This window comes from Lacerta agilis, chromosome 14, assembly GCF_009819535.1.
Source record: "Lacerta agilis isolate rLacAgi1 chromosome 14, rLacAgi1.pri, whole genome shotgun sequence".
NCBI classification, from domain to species: domain Eukaryota; kingdom Metazoa; phylum Chordata; class Lepidosauria; order Squamata; family Lacertidae; genus Lacerta; species Lacerta agilis.
In genome coordinates this window covers 14,833,163-14,855,991 of record NC_046325.1, presented here as the reverse complement: position 1 = coordinate 14,855,991, position 22,829 = coordinate 14,833,163, and the positions used below count along the sequence as shown (strand labels likewise).

General features: G+C 45.5%; 2 protein-coding genes across 3 annotated transcripts; one reads left to right on the top strand and one right to left on the bottom strand.

Moving 5' to 3' along the window:
* Window positions 1-839: 839 nt before the first annotated feature.
* HIRIP3 (HIRA interacting protein 3) lies at window positions 840-10,848 on the bottom strand. Its single transcript, XM_033169958.1, has 7 exons — window positions 10,668-10,848; window positions 8,701-8,821; window positions 8,394-8,547; window positions 4,600-6,050; window positions 3,706-3,880; window positions 2,378-2,476; window positions 840-1,628 (listed from the first exon to the last, which is right to left on the bottom strand). The coding sequence occupies exons 1-7, from the start codon at window positions 10,742-10,744 to the stop codon at window positions 1,486-1,488; spliced, it is 2,220 nt and encodes a 739-aa protein (XP_033025849.1). The 5' UTR covers window positions 10,745-10,848; the 3' UTR covers window positions 840-1,485.
* A 459-nt stretch (window positions 10,849-11,307) lies between these two features.
* INO80E (INO80 complex subunit E) lies at window positions 11,308-22,753 on the top strand. Of its 2 annotated transcripts, XM_033169768.1 has the most exons (7): window positions 11,309-11,475; window positions 16,056-16,126; window positions 16,798-16,850; window positions 17,385-17,460; window positions 18,621-18,738; window positions 20,870-20,998; window positions 21,898-22,753. In XM_033169768.1, exons 1-7 carry the CDS (start codon window positions 11,386-11,388, stop codon window positions 22,099-22,101), a joined length of 741 nt encoding a protein of 246 aa, XP_033025659.1. In that variant the 5' UTR covers window positions 11,309-11,385; the 3' UTR covers window positions 22,102-22,753. The 2 variants fall into 2 exon arrangements, with proteins under 2 accessions (XP_033025660.1, XP_033025659.1); XM_033169769.1 differs by lacking the exon at window positions 20,870-20,998 and having other exon boundaries at window positions 11,308-11,475.
* The last annotated feature ends 76 nt before the right edge of the window (window positions 22,754-22,829 follow it).

Below are 22,829 nucleotides of genomic sequence, written 5' to 3'. Positions count from 1 at the left end.
TTCCTTTCAAGTGGTGAATATGTACATAAAACCTCTGCAGTTCTGTATACTTTGTAAATACTAGAGGATTAAAAGAAAAAAAAAATCTATATTAATTAAAGTTAGGGTTTCTTATTGCTTCAGTTCAATGACAAAATATCTTAATAAATATAAAAAATGTAAACGAGCCGCTCCCTGCAGTGTTATTGCCTATTGGTTTTTGAGTTTCATAAAATGGTGTTTTGTTTTGTTTTTGCATTCATGTGAGGGAGAGGGACCACACAGCTCCATGATAGAGCATATGTTTCGTATGCTTAAGAGCCTAGATTTAATCCTTGGCTAGTCAGCACATGCCACACCCATATACTTTATTAGGACCTTGCTATATTTTAACTTTCTTTAGCTATTGCAAAACTCTCCACTGCCATTTTTTGTATGCATTCAAAGATCGGTACAAAGCATGTTGCCGTGACAGGATGAGAAGTCTGGGCAAGTGAGGCAACGTTAAGGGATCTGGAGCAACTTCCCTGTGGCCGATTCTTAGACTGTAGGGGTGTGTGCATCGGTGTGAATAAGCCAAGTCTGTAGCCAAATGGGTGAGGTCACTGCAGCCCACAGCACCTGCACTCCCCAGCAGTGTGGGGTCATGTTACAGGGGGAAGAGCCACGCAGCCACAGAAGCTCCATTCCCAATATGCTAGAGCCTCTGGTTCCACGAGATCTAGAAGTTTGCCCTTCTAGGAAAAGCTGCAATAATTAAGACGTTTTGACAGATCCAGCTTCCGCATCAGTTGTTGGGATTATGGTGAATTACTCAGCCTATATGTTCATGAAAAGAGCAATCGGGAGGGTGTACGGAGTCTCACTTAGAAAGTCCAACATTTATTAACAAATATAATACATTTTAGCTGTAAAATCTCCAGAATAACATCCATAATTAAATGTGGTCCACATTGCAAAGGCACATCTGTCCTCCAACCAAGTGAATCAATTTCGTTCTCCTTTAGGAGGTGCCCAGAGGGAAGAGAATGCCACAAAATATGAAAAGAGGCAAGGTACCAGACCATGTGGGAAATGAAGCCCCACACCCCCTCCTTTGCAATATACTCTTGCATGTGTTCTTGTTTAGGATTCTTGTTCACTCTTGGAAAGAAGGGTCACAGGAGAAGGTGACCATACCGCAACTATAATACAGCTATTTGAAGGAACTGGTGCTCTCTCTTTCTGCCCATCTCCCTTAGCAGTACAAATATTTTTGGGAAGGGATGAACCTTTGCCCTCAGCAGAGACATGTGTGTCCCGCCTTTCATGCTGGTGATGGGGAAACGGCAACAAAAATATTAACATTATCTTTGTTTTGTCATGCATGTCGAGTGGGGGGGAAATGGGCCAAAAACATCACAACGCCCTCTCTCTTGGTTGTCAGGGTCAGACCAACTTGCGTTTCCCCTCAAAACTAGGGCAACAAGCAACCCACGAATGCCTACGCTTCCTCCAACCCTGGAGTCAATCGCTTTCCCCATCTGAACTGATGACACCTTTAAGGTGGGACCAGTCCCTAACAGGACTGTGGATGGGTGAATCTTCTGGGGAGCCGAGCTGCTTAGGCTTGCTGTAGAGACTCCAGACATTTTGACGCCTTGGGCGGCCTGTGTGAAGAAAAGGGGGGTGGCGGAGAGAGACAGAAAAGAGTTTCACATGAAGAGGCAACAGCTGCGGCTCTAAGGATACTTGCAGGCCTCCATGGACCAAGCCCACTTGCTCTGTGCTCACAACCACAAGATGTGAAGCACATGCCTTCAAGCAAAACCCCCTCTTGGCTTCTCCCCTCTTACAGCATTCACTCCCCTCCCATCCAAACAACACCCCTAAAAGTCCACCATCATTTTTCTTACACCCGTGCCCTTTTTCCTTCCCCGCCCTCCCTGCATGCATGCATGCAAAAGAAAAAGAAGGGGGAAAAAAGAATCTGGAATATCTGTAGTATTTACTTGATCACCAAAAGGAACTGTTGACGTGCATCCTTTGGTCAGAAATAAGACGCAAAAACAAGACTGGAAGTAAACAACAATCAATTAAAAAAGTAGCATATCCAAGATTGGGAAGAAGCATCACAAGCCCAAAGTCTGATTTCCAGTTTTCCCACCAGACGATGAGCGATATTAAATGTTAATCAAACAGTGGGAGTGCTGAAATCAAATGGGCTTTAGTATGTTAAATCCACTGATGTCAGTGGGCCTGCTCTCAGTGTGACTTAGCTGGATATCACCCTGCACGGGGCAGGTAGGCTCAAATACACATGCAAAACAAAGGCAGAAATCAGGAAGTTAAAAGTTTCCAGGTTTCTTCCTATCTACCACTAGCCATGCCCCTTCTCTTTGGCTCCTTCCACCTTTACCTTGTGTGGCTATGATGTTGCAGAGATCAAGCGAAGCAATTTCGGCGGCCACTTCCCGCTTCTGCTTCAAGGCCTTGCACTTGGCCAGAGATGGTGCCCCTGAGAAAAGGGGAGGGAAAACACAGGCCAAGAAGTGAGACACATGGGCAAGCATCCCCCTGTGCTCAGAAGGGTAAGACTCAAAAATAGCCACACTCTGAAAAAGATGTTGCTGTAATTTCCCTGAGGTACAGCGCCTTTAAAAGAGCCTGATGGGTACAAATTCAAACGTGGGGATGTAGTAGTGAGAATGTCATATAGAGGAGGGTGAAAGGTTGTTTTCTGCTGCTCCAGAGAAGCGGACACGGGGCAATGGATTCAAACTACAAGAAAGAAGATTCCACCTAAACATTAGGAAGAACTTCCTGACAGTAAGAGCTGTTCGACAGTGGCATTTGCTGCCAAGGAGTGTGGTGGAATCTCCTTCTTTGGAGGTCTTTAAGTGGAGGCTTGATAGCCATCTGTCAGGAATGCTTTGATGGTGTTTCCTGCTTGGCAGGGGGTTGGACTGGATGGCCCTTGTGGTCTCTTCTAACTCTATGATTCTATGAAAGCAAGTTCTCTTCAAGTCTCACAAACCAAAGAAACCTTGATGGATGGGAGAAACTAGAGAAGGGCTTTAGCGCAGTGACAGAACATATGCTCTGCATGCAGAAGGTCCACGCTTCAAGCCTTGGCATCACCAGTTAGGGCTGGAAAAGTCCCCTGCCTAAAGTGCTGGAGAGTCACTGGCAGCCAATGCTGAAACAGAAGGAACAGTCGTCCAACACATTAAAAGATATGTAAAGAATCTGGCTTTTGGGGCTGTAAAAGATAAGTCTCCAGAGACACCTGTTTAAATTTCTGAACCAGAGGACCCCCAAGTAGGAATTGCAGTAGTGAAGGCGGCGCGTGTGGCCATGGGACTCCCAACAGCTCTTTCCATAATCGCACAAGATCAGCCTTCAGGTATCTGAAGAAGTGTGCATGCACATTGCACATGAAAGCTCATACCAAGAACAAACTTAGTTGGTCTCTAAGGTGCTACTGGAAGGAATTTTTTTATTTCATTTTGTTTTGACAAGATCAGCCATTGACTTTGAACATGGGCTGTGCGTGCGTAACTCCTACAGGCTGGTTGCAGCATCCACAACTTCCTTGGTCTGAATGTGGGGTTTGGAAGCAAGCACACACAGTGCTGCTGACTCTTAGTTCCTGGATCCAGCCTCTCTCTCCCTCTCTCCTCCCCTTGAAAATAGGCTTTTCCTGCCTGTCCCAGTTTCTGCCTAAAGCATCCAACTTGCACCTACCCTTCAGGCCGAGGTTTTCCAGCTCCTCTTTGAGCACCTTCAACTGAGCTTTGCGGGAGTGGCAACCGCTAAGCAGCTTCTTGTAATTCCGATGGGCACCGCACTCCCGGATGTAGCGTTTCAGGCGTCGGATTGAAGAGTGCTCCTCATGCTTCCTGGAGTGATGCTCTTTGTCCTGCAGCAGGTGGGTAATGGGGAAGAGATCGCAAAACCTGACATGGGGTCCATAAAAACGCTGTATTTTCAAAAGGCATCAATTCCTTTAGAATAACCACACTGTGCCTTATATCCCTTTTGGGTGCTGCATGCTAGTGGAAGGGCTTTAGCTTTTCATGCAGAAGGTCCCCAGGCTCTATCCCCAACCTCTCCACACAGGGCTGGGAAAGATGCTGCTGCCAGTCAATGTAGACAACAATGAGATAGATGGGCCAATGGTCTGAGACTCTCTTCCTATGGTCTTAAGTGAAATGCCTTGGAAGGATGTGTATCCTGAAAGGCAGGATGCATAGTTAAAATACACACACACAAATTTGATTTTCGATATAGAAGCAAAAGGAAAGAGTAAAGGTGGGCAGCTTGCTTAGACTGAGGGCCCCACTGGCCATTAATCCCAAAACTCTGTGCTCCCTGCGTGCCTGACATTCGCACAATGATTCAGGTTACTTTCGAGAACAAAAGCTTGTGCCAGACTACACTCCATGGCCAGGCTGAATATAGACTGACCACATTATGGTGCTGGAACTGCCACCTGGAACACAAAAGACTTGAGTAAATATCAGTCTTGGGAATATCTTAACACACGCTGGGGGCCGGGGAGGGAGAGGACGAACTGTGCCCGCAATTGTACTGAGCTATAAATAAATGTTTGGCATTGCCAAGCAAAGAGCTCCTTACCTTTCCTTTGCGTTTGGAAGAACGGGGGTCATCTTCATCTCCTGAGCTTGAATTCACTTCCCTCCTTCTTTGGGGCTTCTGCATTCCCGTCTTCTGCTGGCCTTTTTTCCTTCCCACCAATTCACTTCCACTGTCCTCTGAATCTGTCTCCAGATCCTTTTCAGCGATGGTATGCATTGTCTGGGACCTCTCTCCTTTCTTTATCAGCGACTCTTCCTCTGAGCTATATTCGCTCCCAGACACACTCTTGCCCTTCTTTTTAAGCTCTCTTTTCTTTCTCCGCTTCCCACTTCCCCACTCTTCTGACCCATCCTCTGATTTGTCACTGCTCCCAGACATCTTGGATTTGCTTTTGCCCCTTTCCATCTCCTCTGTCTCACTGCACGATTCATCTTTGCTACTGCTGGGCTTCTTGGTCCCTTTTCTTTTTTGCTCTGAGCTCTTACACTCATTTGTCTCGCTTTCCGATTCTTCCCTGCTTGTGCTTCGCTTGGGAAGCTTATGCTTTCCCTGCTTTTTCTCCTCCAGTTCCTTCCTCTTGTGTGTCTTTTTCATTCCTTTGCTGGCCTGCCTCTTGAACTCCCCATCGTCTTCAGAATCGCTCTCTGAGTTATGGCTCCATTTCTCACTTGCCCCCCTTGCTGCGTTGTGCATTTCCTTCTTCGTCCAACTTTTGCCTCCGGCACTGTCTGAATCCCTCCCCAGCTCCTCTGCCCTCACACTTTCCCTGCTTTGTTTACTATTTCTCCTCATCTTGTTTTGCCTGCTGGGCTGCCCTTCCTCTGAATCGCTCTCTGATTCATCCTCACTCTCACTCTCACCTTGATCCTTCAAATGTCTTCGTCTTGGCCTGTTCTGAGCCTTTCCCCCGCCACTGCCCTTCATCTCCTCTTCACTCTCACTCCAATCAATTCTTCCCCCCTTGCACATTTTTTGTGCCTTGGGCAGCTCCATGTCCTCTTCCGACTCTTCTTCCTTTTTTATCCTTTGCTCATCCATATTTCTGTTCTTTCCTTTGTCCACTGTCTCAGTCCGCTTCTGTTGTTTGCCAAACCCTTTCTTTTTCTGGGGCATGTAGTTGCTTAGCTCTTGTTCAAAGTCACTCTCTGATTCAATTCTTTGGCCTTTTGCTGCCTTCTGTTTTCTAATCTCTTCAAGGTCACTCTGTTCTTCTTCTGTTGTCTCCTTTGACTCACTCCCTGATCGTTCTCTCTGTCTCCTGCTCTGCTGCCCCCTGGTTGGTTTGCTACCTTTTCCCCTCTGGGGTCCTTCCCTCTTTATCTTCTTTGCAATTTGCCCATCACTCTCAGATCCGCCAACCTGCCCTTCTGCTCCGGAATCTCGTTGGTCGGAGGAACTAGAAGATTTCCCAGCTCCAACATGCTTAGGGTCACAATGGAGTGGTATCTTCTTGGAATCAATCCCAGAATCTTCATCATCAGACTCGACTTCTGGAAAATAAAAAGTGAGCAACATGACAGATATTGAGAAGGGGCACTAATCAGTCTACCTGGCTGCAAATTTGCCTGGTCACCTGTGGCAAGTTAACAACTGTCTGCAGGCGACCAGGCATCCCCAATGTTGTCGCAACTGCTGGTGGTGGAGCCAATAGGGTCACGAGTGCCCCCTCCATAATAGCATAGCCCTGTAATGCATAGCAACCCATTATGAGGAATACACCCGTATCCAACTTTAATTCAAATTATTTCCCACCCTGTTTCTTTTTAATGTATGTTCGGATTTTTTTTTAAAAGCAAAGAATAAAAAACACAATTTTATTTGCCGACTCAGTAGAATTAATTTAGCAACCAGCAGAGGAGAGAAAATGCCACAGAGGAAAGCAAGTAGGAATCGGTGATCTGAGGTAAAAACCCATCTAATAACAAACAAAAAACAACCTGCTGAGGGGAAAAACCTCAAAAAAGGGCAAACCAAACACACACAATGTAACTGCACTCACAAGAAAACAGCAGTTAAAGGCCCAAACAACACCAGTGATTAAACTGGCCTGCTTCAAGCAAGGGCAGAAAAAAACGAATTGCTGCTTGCAGAGGGGCAACTTAGAAGCCTCTGGGAAGGATGGTGTTTTTACTGCTTTCAAGAAAGTGGAGCATAACAATATCCCACTGTCCTATTTTCTACTGGAGAGAGAAGAATTACAAACCTGAAATACCATAAATAAAGGAAAAATAGTAACATAACTTTTTTTTAAAGGGTAAGTGTTTATTAAAAGTGTTTAGAGACTCAGTATTTATTTATTATTTATTTCATAAAATATATACACGACTTGATTGTAAAAAACTAACAAACCTCAAAGCGGTCTACGAAAAGATAAAACAATAAAGTAGGTTCACAGCCCTTCTGTAAAACGTACAAGAGTTAAAATACTAAAACAGATCAAAACTACCTCAGCTTTCCAAGCATCTGGGTAAGCTTGTCTAAAAAAAAAAGAATGTTTTTAGCAGGCGCCGAAAAGCGTACAGTGAAGACGACAGCCTGATCTCAAGAGGCAGGGAGTTCCCAAGTGCAGGTGCTGCCCCACTAATCAATTGACTTCGCACCAATGCAGAGCAGGTATGACGTGGCACCGCAGTAGTGCCAACCTGAGTTCCAGGCAAATAGCCCAGAGATGTTCTACCACCTCAGACCACCATCATCTACACTCAGAAGATGTGGTGCTTCCCTTATGGCCGCCTCCTCCCTGCGAGGCCTGTTTTTAGGCTCAAGCCAGAACAGGGATCTACCCATGGAGGAGAAAGCCAACAGTGGTGGAGGTAATGTGTGTTCAGAAAACACGAATGAATGTTCCCCCTTACATGAAAAACTCTCTGCATTTTTCCAGTTACAGGTGGGCAGCCGTGTTGGTCTGCCATAGTCGAAACAAAATAGAAAATTCTTTCCAGTAGCACCTTAGAGACCAACTGAGTTGCACCTTAGAGACCAACTGAGTTGCACCTTAGAGACCAACCAAGAACAAACTCAGTTGGTCTCTAAGGTGCTACTGGAAAGAATTTTCTATTTTGTCTCTGCATTTTGATAATTAAGAGACATGCTAGTGTTCCAAGGGCATATAGCTTTTCCATTCTTTTATACATTTAAAAATGTGTTCTGAAAGCGGCAGAGAGCCTATAAAGGAGGTAACCACGGGCTTTCTGTGAAAGCCCTTTCTCTCTACACATAAAAATGCAGCCAACACAGATCTCCATTAAGGTAATTCTCAACATAACTAACAGAATCCTTCCAACTCTACAATTCTATGATGCAGGAATCTGGCTGAAGCTAAGCAAGCCATCAGTGATGGATGGAAGGGCCTCAGTGTGGGATAGAAGACTGGATTTTTAAAACAAGAGAAGCTGATTTCAATTATGTGCTGCTATCAGTCCATTATCTGGACTGCATGTCCTTCAGAGGAAGGTCCCAGCAATTTCCTGCCAGAAAGCAAGGTCATCCAAGCAAATTGAAATCAGTGCATATCGGACAGGTAAGTAGCAGCACTTCCTCATGTACTGTGCAATGGCTTTAAACAATCACACAACAGACACACACACACACACACACACACACAGACTCTCATGCTCCAAGAGTCTCAGATACTCCCCTGCGGTTGCAAATCACAAGGAAAGGATGGTAAACAGGTGGGAAAAATAATCATTCCCAAAAAACTGCCTGCCTGCCATTTACAAATAATTGTGGAAAACCCAACCTTAAGAAAGACCCTTCCACAAGCGAGAGACTAAAGACTACGCCAGGGAGTATTTGCATACAGGACAGCATTTTGCAACCTTGTCACGTACCTAGCATGGTTCCAGTTCGCTGCTTCTTCAGCTCTTGGATTTCTAACTCCTCGCCAGAGGTATCAAAGTTGCAGCGAGGTCGCTTCTGGCTCGTGGAGTTGACGTGAGTCTTGAATTCTGCCACGAACTCTACGGCATTTGCGGTATCATCCTCCTGTAGATGACATCAAAATGAAAAGTTTCCAGCTTTAACCATTTGGACGCCTTTCACTGCCCCCCGGTGGCACAGCACACCTTCCCTCTCTCTCCAGCTGGCTCTCCCAGCGAAAGTGCTGCCCTGCCCTTTGCCCGCTAACATTGCCCGCACCTCCATCCGGTCTAACTCTTGTTCCACCAGCTGCTTGAGTTGCTCCTTTTGCTCTTTAGCCATACTCTTCCGCCCGGCATGGAGGAGATATTTCTTCCGGACCATAGCATTCGTGAGGATGCTGCAAGAGAAAGCAATAATGGTGAGGAATTAGGCTTTTGTTGAATAGTGACACATTCATTGTTAATTTCATTTCCAGTTTCATCTCCAGTTCCAATGCATATAAAAACAATACAATAATAAAATATCAACAGCCACCAAGTCACACGGAACCAGCAAGACAAACATACCCATCTCCAGCACCAATGAACGGATTAACCGAAAGCTGGGGCAAATAAACACATTTTTATTTGGCACCAAAAGCCCAACAGCGTCGGCACCTGTTAAATCTGAGAAAGGAGGGCATTCTGTTATTGATCTGCCAGTCCTGAGAGCACCTTCTTGTGTGTTGCCATGTAGCAAGTGCTTGATAAATACAACATATGGGCAGGCTTATATGGGAGCAGGCAATGCACAGAGTATGTAGGTCCTTAGCCATGTAGGATTTTACATGTCCACAACCTCCCGGTTTAGTACTTGAGCTAAATGGTCACAGCTGGTGTCTGTGGGCTCACTCATCCTAGACATTGGGCTTGTTACCAGAGAACTGGCCTATGTGTGTAAAAGGTAAAAGACCCCTGGACGGTTAAGTCCAATCAAAGGTGACTATTGAATTGCGATGCTCATCTCACTTTTCAGGCTGAGGGACCCAGCATTTGCCCCCAGACAGCTTTCCGGGTCATGTGGCGAGCATGACTAAACCGCTTCTTGCACAACAGAACACTGTGACAGGAGCCAGAGTGTAAGGAAACGCCGTTTACCTTCCCGCTGCTGCAGTACCTATTTATCTACTTGCATTAGTGTGCTTTCGAACTGCTAGGTTAGCGGGAGCTGGGACAGAGCAAAGGGGGCTCACCCCGTCCTGGGGATTTGAACCACCAACCTTCTGATTGGCAAGCTCAAGAGGCTCAATGGTTTAGACCACAGCACCACCCTATATGTGTACCCACCCCGCCCGCCCAACTCCAAGATGTTAAAACAATAAAATAAATGTTCAAAATACACAGGATGGATGCACATACATAGGTATATAAACCATATTCTGAAAAGATGTAGCGAGTAATTCTGAAGCCATTTAGATTCTCTTAAATGACCTCAACTATTTCTCTGCAGTAGAAGGAAGGAGATGAGGGAGAATACCTCCCCCAAAATAGTTCACTTGTAAATCCTGCTAATAGATAAAATTGCTTGGCATGTAAGGGGCTTACCCCTCCCTGGAAAACTGGTCTGGCATGTATCTGTTAAGATGTCAGTAGAGCATCTGTTTATCAATAGTTCTAGTTACAGGTAGGTAGCCATGTTGGTCTGCTGTAGTCAAAACAAAATAAAACAATTCCTTCCAGTAGCACCTTAGAGACCAACTAAGTTTGTTATTGGTAAGATGCACACGAAAGCTCATACCAATAACAAACTTAGTTGGTCTCTAAGGTGCTACTGGAAGGAATTCTTTAATTGTGTATCAGCAGGTGTAAGTTTGTAAAAGAGATTCAGGATCCACCGTCCTTAGTATGTCAGAGGGATATTCTGGACACCCACCCACCCCCGGCCAGCGACTGACCACGACCAGATCTTCTTGGCAAAAGGTGCCAGCGGGTTTGTGCTCAGCGGTTCAATCTTTTCTCGTGTCACACCCATTCCCGAGGAAGCGCCTTTCCCCACCGCCTTCCCCGACGCGAAAGGGGCCGGCTGTGCGGTTTACTTCAGCGGTGGGGCAAACGCACTCTGCACATTCTCAGGTGCACCCCAGTCTTCCTTAGTTCCGAGCGCGAAAAGCAGGTTTCAGGGCCAAACGCCGCCGGCCCCGGCTTTGGCTTAAGCCTTGCAGGCGCCCCCTCAGCTGGAAGCCTTGAGCAGCCTCGGACTCTCACCTGAGATCGGGCTTTTCCTGGAAAAGAGCCCTGACGAAGGCTTCCATGCTCTGCAGCTCCGCGGGATCCGCTGCCATCCTTTCCCGCCAACGGGCTCCTCCGAGCTGAAGCGGTCCTTCTCCCCGCAAGGCTTACTGGGAATTGTAGTCCCGGGTAACAGCGACCGCAGCAGCAGCGACCGGAGGAGCCTCTCACGGTGGCGGGTGGAGAAATAGGGGAGCGACGCAGGGCACGAGAGGTGTGGTTCGCAAATGAGCCAATGGGAGGGGATTCGACGGCGTCGCTGGGCATGACGGGAAACGTAGTCTTTGCAACGCGTACGTGCCCGTAGCAACGGGTAGGTAACGGGTACTTCCGGGTGTGACAAGCCAACGCGCGTCCAATTAGGAAACGTTGTCTTTATATTACGCAGCGCTGCCCTTTGTTTAATTCCCTGAGTTTGGGCCTCTCAAAAGCGCCATGTTTGAATAATAGGTACTCCAGATAATAAAAAATTAAAAATTCGGGGATTGGTTGTTGTGGAAAGAGCCTCCCCGCCCCGAGGCATGCTGGGAGTCGTAGTCCTGCTCCTCCTGCCCATCCGCTTTGCTGAGGTTTCTTCCCGGAGCACGCCGGGAAATGTAGTTCTTCCACTGTAACCTTTCCCACCCCACCACCACTCCGCGCTCTCTCTCTTCCCAGTCTCAGTTCTTGCCTCCAGTTGCTCCCCCAGGTGGGCATGAACGGGGCGGGAGAGCCTGATCCTGGCAGCGGGGGCTACAAAAGGCGCTACAGGGCCTTGAAGAGAAGGCTGAAGTTCCTGATCTATGTGAGGAGCTTGGAGGGGGGGGGGCGGTGGGGAGAGGGGAGGCACTGGAGGGAAGGACCGCTGGGGGAGCAGGTAATGTTATTTTTGAAGGTGGCGGCAGTATTTACGTTTGCAGGCAGCAGCGTGAGTTACGGATGAATGAGAAACAGGGTGGGAGCCGAGGGTGGGCAGTTTATGCTGTGTCATCATGCTTCCGATTCCATGTGTCCAAAACATTGTGGGCATCCTGGTCTCGTGGGGTGAAAGAGCACGTGGGGGGTCCTGAGTTAAGATCTGTTGAATCAACCCGCGCTTTTGTTTTTATAGGGAGAGCCGAGTAGATCTTAAAAACTTTATTGGACCGAGACTGGATAGCCTGCTCACTTGTAAGGGAGCTCAGAGCGGGGTTGGTTTCAGTGGGGTTTGTTCCCTAAAAAAAACCATGCCTAGGATTTCATCTTTCGAAACCTAGTGTGACGTGGAGGGTGTGTGCTAGGTTTGGGGGGCTCTTCTGGGGATTTGGGGAGCAGGGAACTGGAGAAGCTGTTTCTGTTCTGCATTCCTGTTTCAAATCTTATATTTACCATGAGCTCTGTGATAGGCAGCTGTAGGTTAAGAGTGAGCAATATGTGGGAGCTTATAGTGCTAACCTACTTTGCAGGGTTATTGTCTGACCATTTTAAAAAAGAATTGTGTGAAGTGCTTTCTTATAGCCATTTAATATCCTGCTCTTCAGTCTGGAGAGCAGCTCACCACAGTTAAAACATTTACAGTATATTCAATGAAGGCATTTTAAAACCAGCAGAACAGCAAGGAATCTCTATGAAACAAAGGAATAGAAGACTAGTGTGAAATGTCGTGCTATGTACAGTGAGGCGAAAAAGTATTTGTTCCCCTGCTAAATTTGCCCGTTTGCCCTCTGACGAAGAAATGACCAGTCCATAATTTTAATGGTAGGTTTATTGTAGCTGTGAGAGACAGAATAACAACAGGAAAAACCCCAGAAACCCAGAAGACAAAAGTCAGAGATTGATGTGCATTATAATGAGTGAAATAAGTAGTTGATCCCTTTGCAAAAGATGACTTAGTGCTTGGTGGCAAAACCCTTGCTGGTAATTAGAGGTCAGACGTTTCTTGTAGGTGGCCACCAGGTTTGCACACATCTCAGGAGGTATTTTGTCCCACTCTTTGCAGATCCTCTCCAAGTCAGTAATATTTCGAGGCTGATGTGTAGTTACTCAAACCTTCAGCTCCCTCCATAGATTTTTGATGGGATTAAGGTCTGGAGACTGTCTAGGCCACTCCAGGTCCTTAATGTGCTTCTTCTTGAGCCACTCCTTTGTTGCCTTGGCTGTGTGTTTTCGGTCATTGTCATGCTGGAATACCCATCCTCAACCCATTTTCAATGCCCTGGCTGAGGGAAGGAGGTGCTCACCCAAGATTTGACAATACATGGTGAAGGTGTCCTGTCACCTTAGCAGGAAAACACCCCCAAAGCATAATACGTTTGACGGTGGGGATGGTGTTCTTGGGGTCATAGACAGCATTCCTCCTCCAAACATGGCGAGTTGAGTTGATGCCAAAGAGCTTGATTTTGGTCTCATCTGACCACAACACTTTCACCCAGTTCTCCCCTGGGTCATTCAGATATGCATTGGCAAACTGCAGACGGGCCTGTACATGTGCTGTCTTGAGCAAGTGGACCTTCCAGGCTCTGCAACATCTGTCCTTCACGGCGTACTGTGTTACCAACTGTTTTCATGGTGACTATGGTCCCAGCTGCCCTGAGATCATTGACAAGTTCTCCCCGTGTAGTTCTGGGCTGCTTCATCACCGTTCTCATGATCATTGCAACTCCACGAGATGAGATCTTGCACGGAGCCCCAGACCGAGGGAGGTTGACCGTTATTTTGTGTTTCTTCCATTTGCGAATTATTGCACCAACTGTTGTCACCTTCTCACCAAGCTGCTTGGCAATAGTCTTGTAGCCCAGTCCAAACTTGTGCAGGTCTACAATTTTGTCCCTGACATCCTTGGACAGCTCTTTGGTATTGGTCATGGTGGCTACTTTGGAATCTGCTGGATTGATTGCTTCTGTCGACAGGTGTCTTTTGTACAGGTACTGTAACGAGATGGGATTATAGGTAAGACCTCTCCCTTACAGCAGGTGCTTCTAATATCAGCTAGTTACATACAGTGAAAATACCAGGTAGCCTGACATCTGGCTGGTTGATAGGGGATCAAATACTTATTTCACTCATTATAATGCACATCAATCTCTGACTTTTGTCTTCTGGGTTTCTGGGGTTTTTCCTGTTGTTGTTCTGTCTCTCACAGCTACAATAAACCTACCATTAAAATTATGGACTGGTCATTTCTTCGTCAGAGGGCAAACGGGCAAATTTAGCAGGGGATAAAATACTTTCCCCCCCTCATTGTAGATAGTGATGATTTTTGGGGGCAGAGCTGACCCTTTGGTAGAAATCAAAAAAGCACCCCTTCCCTCTGGCATATAAATATTATTTGATTAAGTGATTTGACAGTGTTTTTTTTTTTTTAAAAAAAAATGTTTATTGCTAATTTAGTAAAGGGGGGGGGGAAAACAAAAGGAAAGTAAAAGAAAAACTCTTGTCGGCTCACATTAATGATACAGTAACTGTCAATACATCAATTTTAGTTTAGACATATAGTTCAATATTTGCTGTCCAAAAAGATATCCAAGCGAGATTTGCATTTCTAAAAAGTAGGTTCAAATGTAGCAAGAGTTTAGATGGTGGGTATTTATCCTTTCAGGTTCAAAATATAATTCTCATAGTTATCACAAGAGCTTGCAAAAATCACACTTTGTTGTCCTGCAATTAATTCCAGAATGGCTGACTAACGGGTTGGCATTCTTTTCTCTCTTTTTTTGATAACATTTTATTAATTTTCCAAAAACAACCAAAATAAAAAGCAATAATAATATTCACATTAAAAAACTTAGACCGTAATCTTAATAGACTTCCCTCCACTCCCCCTTCTGGTTCCATTATTTTACTCTTATTCATGCACGTCCTTAAAATCTTATATTCTTGACAATGCAATTTTTAAACCTTAGGCCTATTCATCTTATTACAAGTGACTTTTAAAAGTTCAACTAATGTAAAAGCCTATCTACAAAGGTTATGCTTTAAACATTTCCCTTATTTATAAAAGAAAAAAGAGAGAAAACCAATGTCCTTTTGGGTTTCAAATTGCCTAATATGTCCTGCATAGTTGACTAATTTATTTTACCAATCTTCTTTGGCGGTGGCTTCTTCCTTCTATGGGGTTGGGCTGGTCTTGGCCTGGTGTCCACTCTCAGGTGCAGGAACAAATTCTTTTGCCCAGTAAATCCATTAAGTCCTGTACCTTTCAGAATCATAGCTTCTATTTTTTAAAAAAAACAAATGTCATTTTCAACATTCTCTTCAGATTTTTATACAGTTGAAACTCGAAAAATTAGAATATCGTGGAAAAGTCCATTTATGTAAGCGATTGTTTTCATTAGCTACTGGAGTTTAATATATGAGATAGACTCATGACACGCAAAGCGAGATATGTCAAGCCTTTGTTTGTTATAATTGTGAAGATTATGGCGTACAGCTGATGAAAACCCCAAAGTTGAAATTGTTACCGGTAATTTGGGGTTCTCATCAGCTGTACGCCATAATCATCATCATAATTATAACAAATAAAGGCTTGACATACCTTGCTTTGCATGTCATGAGTCTATCATATATTAGTTTCACCTTTTAAGTTGAATTACTGAAAGAAATGAACCTTTCCACGATATTCTAATTTTTCGATTTTCACCTGTATGTTACCTCCCAGGCCTTCTTAATAACTTTACATTGCCACCACATATTGTAGCCTCTCATACCTTTTCCCCTTCCTTCCTGTTTCGTCTCCATCAAAGTAAAATCCTCCCTGATCAATTCACACGAGGTGCCGTTTTTACTGTGGATCACCCTTACTTTCCCTTGTATTTTCCTCGAGCCTACCACCTCAACCTTTGCCACCTCAGTGGTTTGTATGTTTACCTCTTTAAGTTGTCCCAAAGCCTCTGAAAGTAAATTAGTATTTTCCCGGATTTGAGAAGCTGTTTTATCTACGTTTTCCTTTATCTCGCACAATTCTCTTTTAAATTCTGAAAGCAAATCGTAAAATTCATATTTTATATTCTTTTGACTTACAACCTTGCTGGTTTGTTTCAACATTGGATTTTTTTCTTCTACCATTTCTAATTTAAGGTGGAGGGGGGTGGAATCTCTCCCCCTTTCCCAGCTTCCCCTCTAAGATTAAATTCCAAAACAAAAAGTCCTTTCCCACCAAGGAAGGTATTGTTTTGGCTTTGTCAATGCATTTTACAAGGGCATTTCACTAGACAGTTAAGAAACCAGTACTACCAGCTTCTTCCCCCCCCCCCCCACTTTACTCACAGAGACAAATTTTAACAAATTTTCCCACCTTTACATCCATTCACAATAAAATAATTTTTGTTCAATATGAATAAAAATGTAATATTAATATTGTTTTAAGGTCTCAGTCTGACTTGCATGGTCTCTCTGGTTATTTCTCAGGAACAAGAATGTTTCCAGGAAGAACTGAGAAAAGCGCAAAGGAAACTCTTAAAAGTTTCACGGGATAAAAGGTGAGCTGATGCGACAGAGAAGGGCAGAGGGGATGCAGAATGGGGAGATGATGGGGGAGGTTGTGGAGCTGACACTGAGAGATGCTTATGGGCCTGGTGCGGGAGAAATGAAATATTTTAGTGATGAAGGGCGGGATATCAATTCTACAAACAAATAAATAATAGGTAGGGTTGCCATCTCTTTTTGGCAGGGTTCCTGGGTCCTTAAAAGCTATGTGACAGGGGAAAATCAGTAGACCTCAACGCATCTCATGATAGGGAAAACTGCACCTGTCTGGTTTCTGCCTGAAAAGCTACTAATAATGTTGCACGCGAGCTCTGCCTTTAAAAGGTGTCTGTTCCATAATTGGAGGGGAGGGAGCAGGAACAGGATATCGGAGGTGGCAGCAGGACTTAGTTTATGTCAAAGATGTCTATCATTGAGATCCAGACTTTGTTTTCAATACCAGAGCAGTATTTGAGACTTTGAGCACTAAAAATAGAGGGAAGTGCCTCAGTGTACGTGCAGAGTGCCTTTCTTCTGCTACTGAATTTTCTGTGCACTTGGGTTTGAAGAGCAGGGCTTCTGATGCAGGTAGCAGAGTGCTGGCCTCAAACATTCTCCACTTAGAAATTAAGTGTTGCATTTGAGATTGTGACTTCCTCTCCTCCTGATCATTTCCTGTTTCCAGTTTTCTGCTTGATCGCCTGCTCCAGTATGAGAACGTGGATGAAGAATCATCAGGTAATTCAAGGCTCACGACTTTCTTCTGGTTGTGTGCTTTGGGGAGGGTGGCCCACCCACACTGTCTTGGACATGTGCAAAGAAGTGGAAGAAAATGAAATGTTTCCACAGCAGCAGTAACAGCCTTGTCCAAGATAACAGAGCAGTGTCATGATTATGTCACGGTAGTGTATAATTCAATAAATGTGGTGGTAGAAAGACTGGTAGCTAAAAGTAATTTGAAAGGACATTATAGCTTAATCCTAAATGTCGGCAGTTTGAGGCCCAAAATGAGGAGGATCTGGGGCAAGAGCTCTTGGGCTAGGAGTTGATCATATGAATCAGTGCAGTGAAGCAGCATGAGCTTAGGCTGGGAAGACACAAGTTCAAATCCACCACTCAGCCTTGAAGATTACAGGATAATCTAGCCCAAATTGTGTCGTGGTCTAACCTGCCTCGCAAAGGTGTTGTATGGATAAAATTACCCCCATGTATGTTAGTTCCTCGGCCGAACGTTGGTATGGAGATCTGACTGAAACTAATTTTCCATTTCAGACTCGGAGGCAACAGCCTCCTCTGACAATAGTGATGGGGAGGTCCCCAAGGGGTCAGAGCCACAGTCCCTAAAGAGGTGAGTGTGTGAGCCCAGGATGAAGGGTAAGGATCAGTGTCGAAGATCACTGCAATCAACCACGGGATGATATATTCTGTGGGCTCCCCCAGTGGGCAGAATCCTTCTGCTTGGCCCAAGTTCAGCATGTTTTTAAAATGTTCTCCCTTTTTAGGAAGCAAAAAGACCATATGTTGTTTTCCTACATGACTTTGCAGGACCACTTTTAGGTATATGCCAAGGGGGTGATCTTTACAGGAAGCAAAGATGTATGTTTTGCTGATTGTCCACTGCATGCCGCAGTAAGCCATAAACCACACATTACGGCGCATAAGCAAATCACCCCTGCTTTCCCCTACCCCAAACATACTGGGAGGAAACATAAACAGTCATTCCTGGCTTTGTGGCTCCCAACTAAACCATGGTCTGTAGCCATGTTTTGTTGTTCTTGGCTTACTGGTGGTGGGGTTTTTTTTTTTTGGAGCAAAACAAACCATAATCCCAAGGTTGGACTGAACACTGTGCCAGCTATCATGGCTTTGTTTTTTAAAGTTCATTTATTAAATTTATATACCGTTCTCCATCCGAAGGTTGCAGGGAGGTTTACAGCATAAAAATGCAAAATGAGAACACAAAATACGTAACAAACCAAACCAATATTTATTTCTGTCTTGTTTCCTCCCAGTACAAGTGGGGAAGAGACATGATCAGCAGATACAGCCTTGGTGGTGGTGGTGGAGCTGCCACTGGGGGCTGCCTGGTTGGTGTTGACCTGTGACGGGTCTTTCCAGTGGCCATTCCCAGTCTGTGAAATGCCCTCTCTGGTGAGGTGTGTCTCCCTCCCTCAGTACTGGCTTCCAAGAGAAATTTTACCTGAACATTTGATCGCTGAAAGACACTGTTCCTGGCAACTCTGGATTTTATTTTATTTTTTAGAATACAAAAAAGTATTTACTATTTTGGCACCCTGGGCTTCTTTAAAGGGAAAGGTGGGGTATAAATCCAATTGTAATTGAGTAATGATAGGCATGTACAGGGTAGATGTGTGATGTGTAAACTGAGCCATTCAGTATGATTTCTTTGGCACCATGCGCAAACCATGCCCATAGGTGCCCTGGCCTTGTGGCTTGCGCTCGTGGCAACTTTTCATCCACAACTCCTTTCTCCTTCTCTGCCCACAGAAAACAAAGTCCGCAGCTTGGCAGCGCTTCATCCCCTTCGTCTTCAGGCCTTTCCCTCCAGCCAACTTCCGGCTTTGGGCTCCCGGCTTCAGGGACGCCATCTCCCTACTTGACCTCTGTGAGTAACTCCATTTCTGCCTGGGTAAAAGGACTGGGTAGGATAGGGCTGCTCAAATCAAACCTTGCGGGCACTGCCTTCAGATGCTGTGAACTAGGGAAAGACTTGGGTCACCTTCGCCCTGTAGGTTTAAAGCCACTGAGAGATAGGGATAGAGATCCCTGGGAAGAGGGATTGACTGTTAAACCACCCTGGGAATTGTAGCTCTGAGAGGGGAATAGGGGGCTCCCTAAGAAGAAGAAGAGAAGAAGAGTTTGGATTTGATATCCCGCTTTTCACTACCCGAAGGAGTCTCAAAGCGGCTAACATTCTCCTTTCCCTTCCTCCCCCACAACAAACACTCTGTGAGGTGAGTGGGGCTGAGAGACTTCAGAGAAGTGTGACTAGCCCAAGGCCACCCAGCAGCTGCATGTGGAGGAGCGGAGACGCGAACCCGGTTCCCCAGATTACGAAACTATCGCTCTTAACCACTACACCACACTGGCTCTCTCTAAGAACTCTCGGCACCCTTACCAAAACTCCCAGAATTCTTTGGGGGAAGAAGCCATGCCTGTTCCAAGTGGCAACCTAGTGCTTTAAATGTGTGGGGTAAATATGAGATGGCTTGGCTAGATTTTAGTTCAGCTAACCTGACCTTTAACATGGCCTACCATAGAGATGAGGCAATGCTGTCAGGGATTAGAGTGGCAATGAAGTTCCCTTTGCTTTCCGAGGCCAAGACGAAACAAAGGCGCTCATCTTGTGTAGGCCTACTATCCAACATGGCTGCGCTGACAGACGCTTGAACGCCATTGCCCACTCTGGCTAAGATTCTTGGCCAGCATTCAAAATGGTCACTCTGGCGTCTTTGGTATTGCTGCTGAGTTTGGCAGGATAACCAAAAAAGTTCCACGGTTGAGCCAGTAGCGGTATTCTGTTCCTGTCAGCGTTTCTCATTATGGCCATAATGTGTACTCTGGCCCTCTATCTCAAAATGGCTTCCCTAACTTCAAGGGCTGAACTGACATTGGATATGGATGTCAGAACGCCCAAGGCTGTTCCTCACCCTCTCCTTCCCATACCACCTCCATTTCGCTTCATTATTTTCTATTACAACATTTATTTGTGGTTGCTAACATGCTATATAACATAGACATGAAATTGAGCCTCTCTCTGCCTTGGCCAGAGATAGCATAATATGTTGGGAGAAGTGAGTTCATCATACTGGTATGCGGGGTGGGGGGGGTGATGTTTAGTTACCTACACCTTGTATAATAATGCACACCCATGCAGTGTTTGGGTCTGAGGAATGTGTTTGGGTAGTCAGTCATGTTTTGTATGTACATCCGGTCCCCTCAAAGAGAAGGCCCATTTCAACGAAGGCTTGACGTTTGCTTGAAAAGGGCAGCCAAAATGATCAAGAAACTGGAACCCTTCCACTGCCAAGGAAGGGCTAAAGTTTTATGCCTTTTAGGGGTGGGTAGGTGGGAGGGATGACTAACCAAGCAATCCTAATGCATGTCTATTCAGAATTAAGTCTGAGGCTGATGGGACTTGTCATCTGAAACTTGAGGCAGGCACTAGAGTAGGGAAGGCTGTGGTAAAAGATTTATAAAATGACACATGGTGTGGAGAAGGTGGAGAGAGACTCCCCCCCCCCTTTCATAATACCAGAACTTGGGCTCACCCAGTGAAAATGATGGGGAGAAGATTCAGCATCGACCAAAGAAAATATTGCTTCACAAAATGTGCAATTGCTTAAAGAGTCCGCTGCCGCTGGGGTGTGGTGGCAACTAGTGTGGTGGCAACTAGCTCAGGTGGCTTTAAGAAAAGTTTGGAAAAATCTGCAGAGGGGGAGAGGTCTGCCAAAAGCTACTTAGCTGTTACGGCTATGTAGAACCTCCATATTAAGAGGCACGCTACCTCTGAACATGAGTTGCTGGGAGGGGACTGGATTGGATGGCCTTCTGGTCTGATCTTAAGATGGTTGGTGGTGATGTTTGACCAGCTCAAGCTCACAGGCATAGATTTCTCAAATTGTATGTGTGTGGCTTCTTACTCGGAACCCCTTTCTGGGGCTTGCATGCTCATCATTCATACTTTGATTTCTTATTCCATCTCCCCACCCCGCCTCCACCTCTTTCCCACCCAGCTGGCCTCACCCCCTTATGCTCCCTTCCCCTCTGACTACCTGGCACTAGAGCCTGAGCCTGGGCCCCCCCAACCTGATGCCAACGCCACCCGCTCTGCCAGGCGGCCCCAAAGGCCCCGCAAGCTCAAGGTACCATCTAGACTGTGTCGGTGGGGTGGGGTGGGGGGGGGCGGAGGGTGTCTGCAATCCACTGTGGACAGGTTGAAGTCTGAATGTAGGGGACTGAATTAAATTTGGGGCTCATATTGCTGTATTGCAATATAATTTGGGGGTGGGGAGAATAGAATATAATTTTTGGTGTGTTTTTCTCTCTCTTTTCTATGTAGATATACACATACACATTGTGAAGTTTTCTATGCACGTGTAGATTGAATTATTCTCATTGAACACAGTAGGGCATGATAACACAGAAAAGCAATGAAGCTGCAACTAGGCTGCAAACTTAAAAAAACTCATTTTGAACCTCTGTGGTATCATGGCTTCTCTCCAGGGAACCCTGGGAATTGTGGAGGGTTTTTCTGAGCGAGCCGCTGGGAAATTTCACTTTGCCTCACAGAACAATTTTTGTTTGTTATGGGGGATTGTTTGAACCCATCAATACGGCACCTTTTTAGCCAAAAGACACAGAGGCATTGTAAGAAGAAAACGATGTGGGGCATGGCAGAAAGAGGAGGTTCTCTTGGGTGGGTCTCAGTGCTACGTACAACATTGCAGACCCACCCTGTAAATTATTGGAAGGCTCGCTCATGCTGTCCTTACACATCCTGGATAAACGCTAAGCTCTCGGTAGCAAGCATGGAAAGTTCTAGAAGAGACGTCAAATGTTATGGGCTTGGGCAGGCTAAAATAAGTACAGTGTTACTCTGTGTGGAAGGAATTTTCTGCAAAATTCTGCCATTTCATACGGGGGTGGGCAACGTGCTGCTCCTTTCTGTGTGGGACCAGAGAATGCAAGGCAGGAGAAGGAGGTTCGGCGCTGCCTGGATCACTCTCCCACCCACAATTTCTTGTTCTTTTCCCCACTGCAGCTCCCGCTGCCCCCCACCTCCCACTCTGACTGTTCATCTGTGGTGGTGGGGTTGCCCTTTCCTTCGCCCCGCGGGACCCCCAAGCTGCCGCCGCCCACCATCCTCAGTACGGTGCCCCACCAGATGTTCAGTGACACAGGGGAGGGAAGTGGCGAAGACCCTCTGGATGGTGATGATGAATTGGTAATCGACATTCCCGAGTGACAGTGGCAAGCGGCACTCTCTGCTCAAAGGACACAGGCCTCACAGTGGTGTGCGTGGGGATTGCGCCCCACAATTTTTATTTTTATTTTTGTTTACAGACTCCAAAAAACATGCAAACCAGTCAATAAATGGGATTTTTTATATATATAAAAAATTCCAGTTGCAGTTTCTACACATACCCTCCCCCAAACCCCCACCCCAAACTTCCCTCTTCTCCTAAACCCCATGAGCCCTTAGAAGAATTTGCCTCCTACTGAGGCCAGAGGTTTCTTGATTCTCTTCAGTCATGTACCTTCATCTACAAACTGTATTGATTAAGAAAAATCTTTGTGAAAAAGTGCATCCCTTTACGAGGTGGGAAGAATCTTCTTCTTTTTTAACTACAAAAGAAAAAATCCCTTTAAAGGCAGGGAACTCTGAAAAAGTGCTGGAAATCTCCTGAGGGGAGAAAAAAGTGAACGTTTTTAAGGACTAGGAGAGGTTTTCGCTGCGCATGTAAACATTTGAAGTCAATCTGCTTCCGAAATTTTTTTGTGGAGAAGTTTATCCTTCAGAACCCACTTGGGGATTGTTCTACATAAAATAGAAAGATCACCAGTGTTTTAAAATATATATATTTTACTAGATGGTTTCTAGTAAGCACCCAAATTTTGCTACTTGTTGCGATGTTTTTATTATTATTTTTGCTACAGATATTTTAAAGTGGTAGTAGGATGTATACAAGAAAC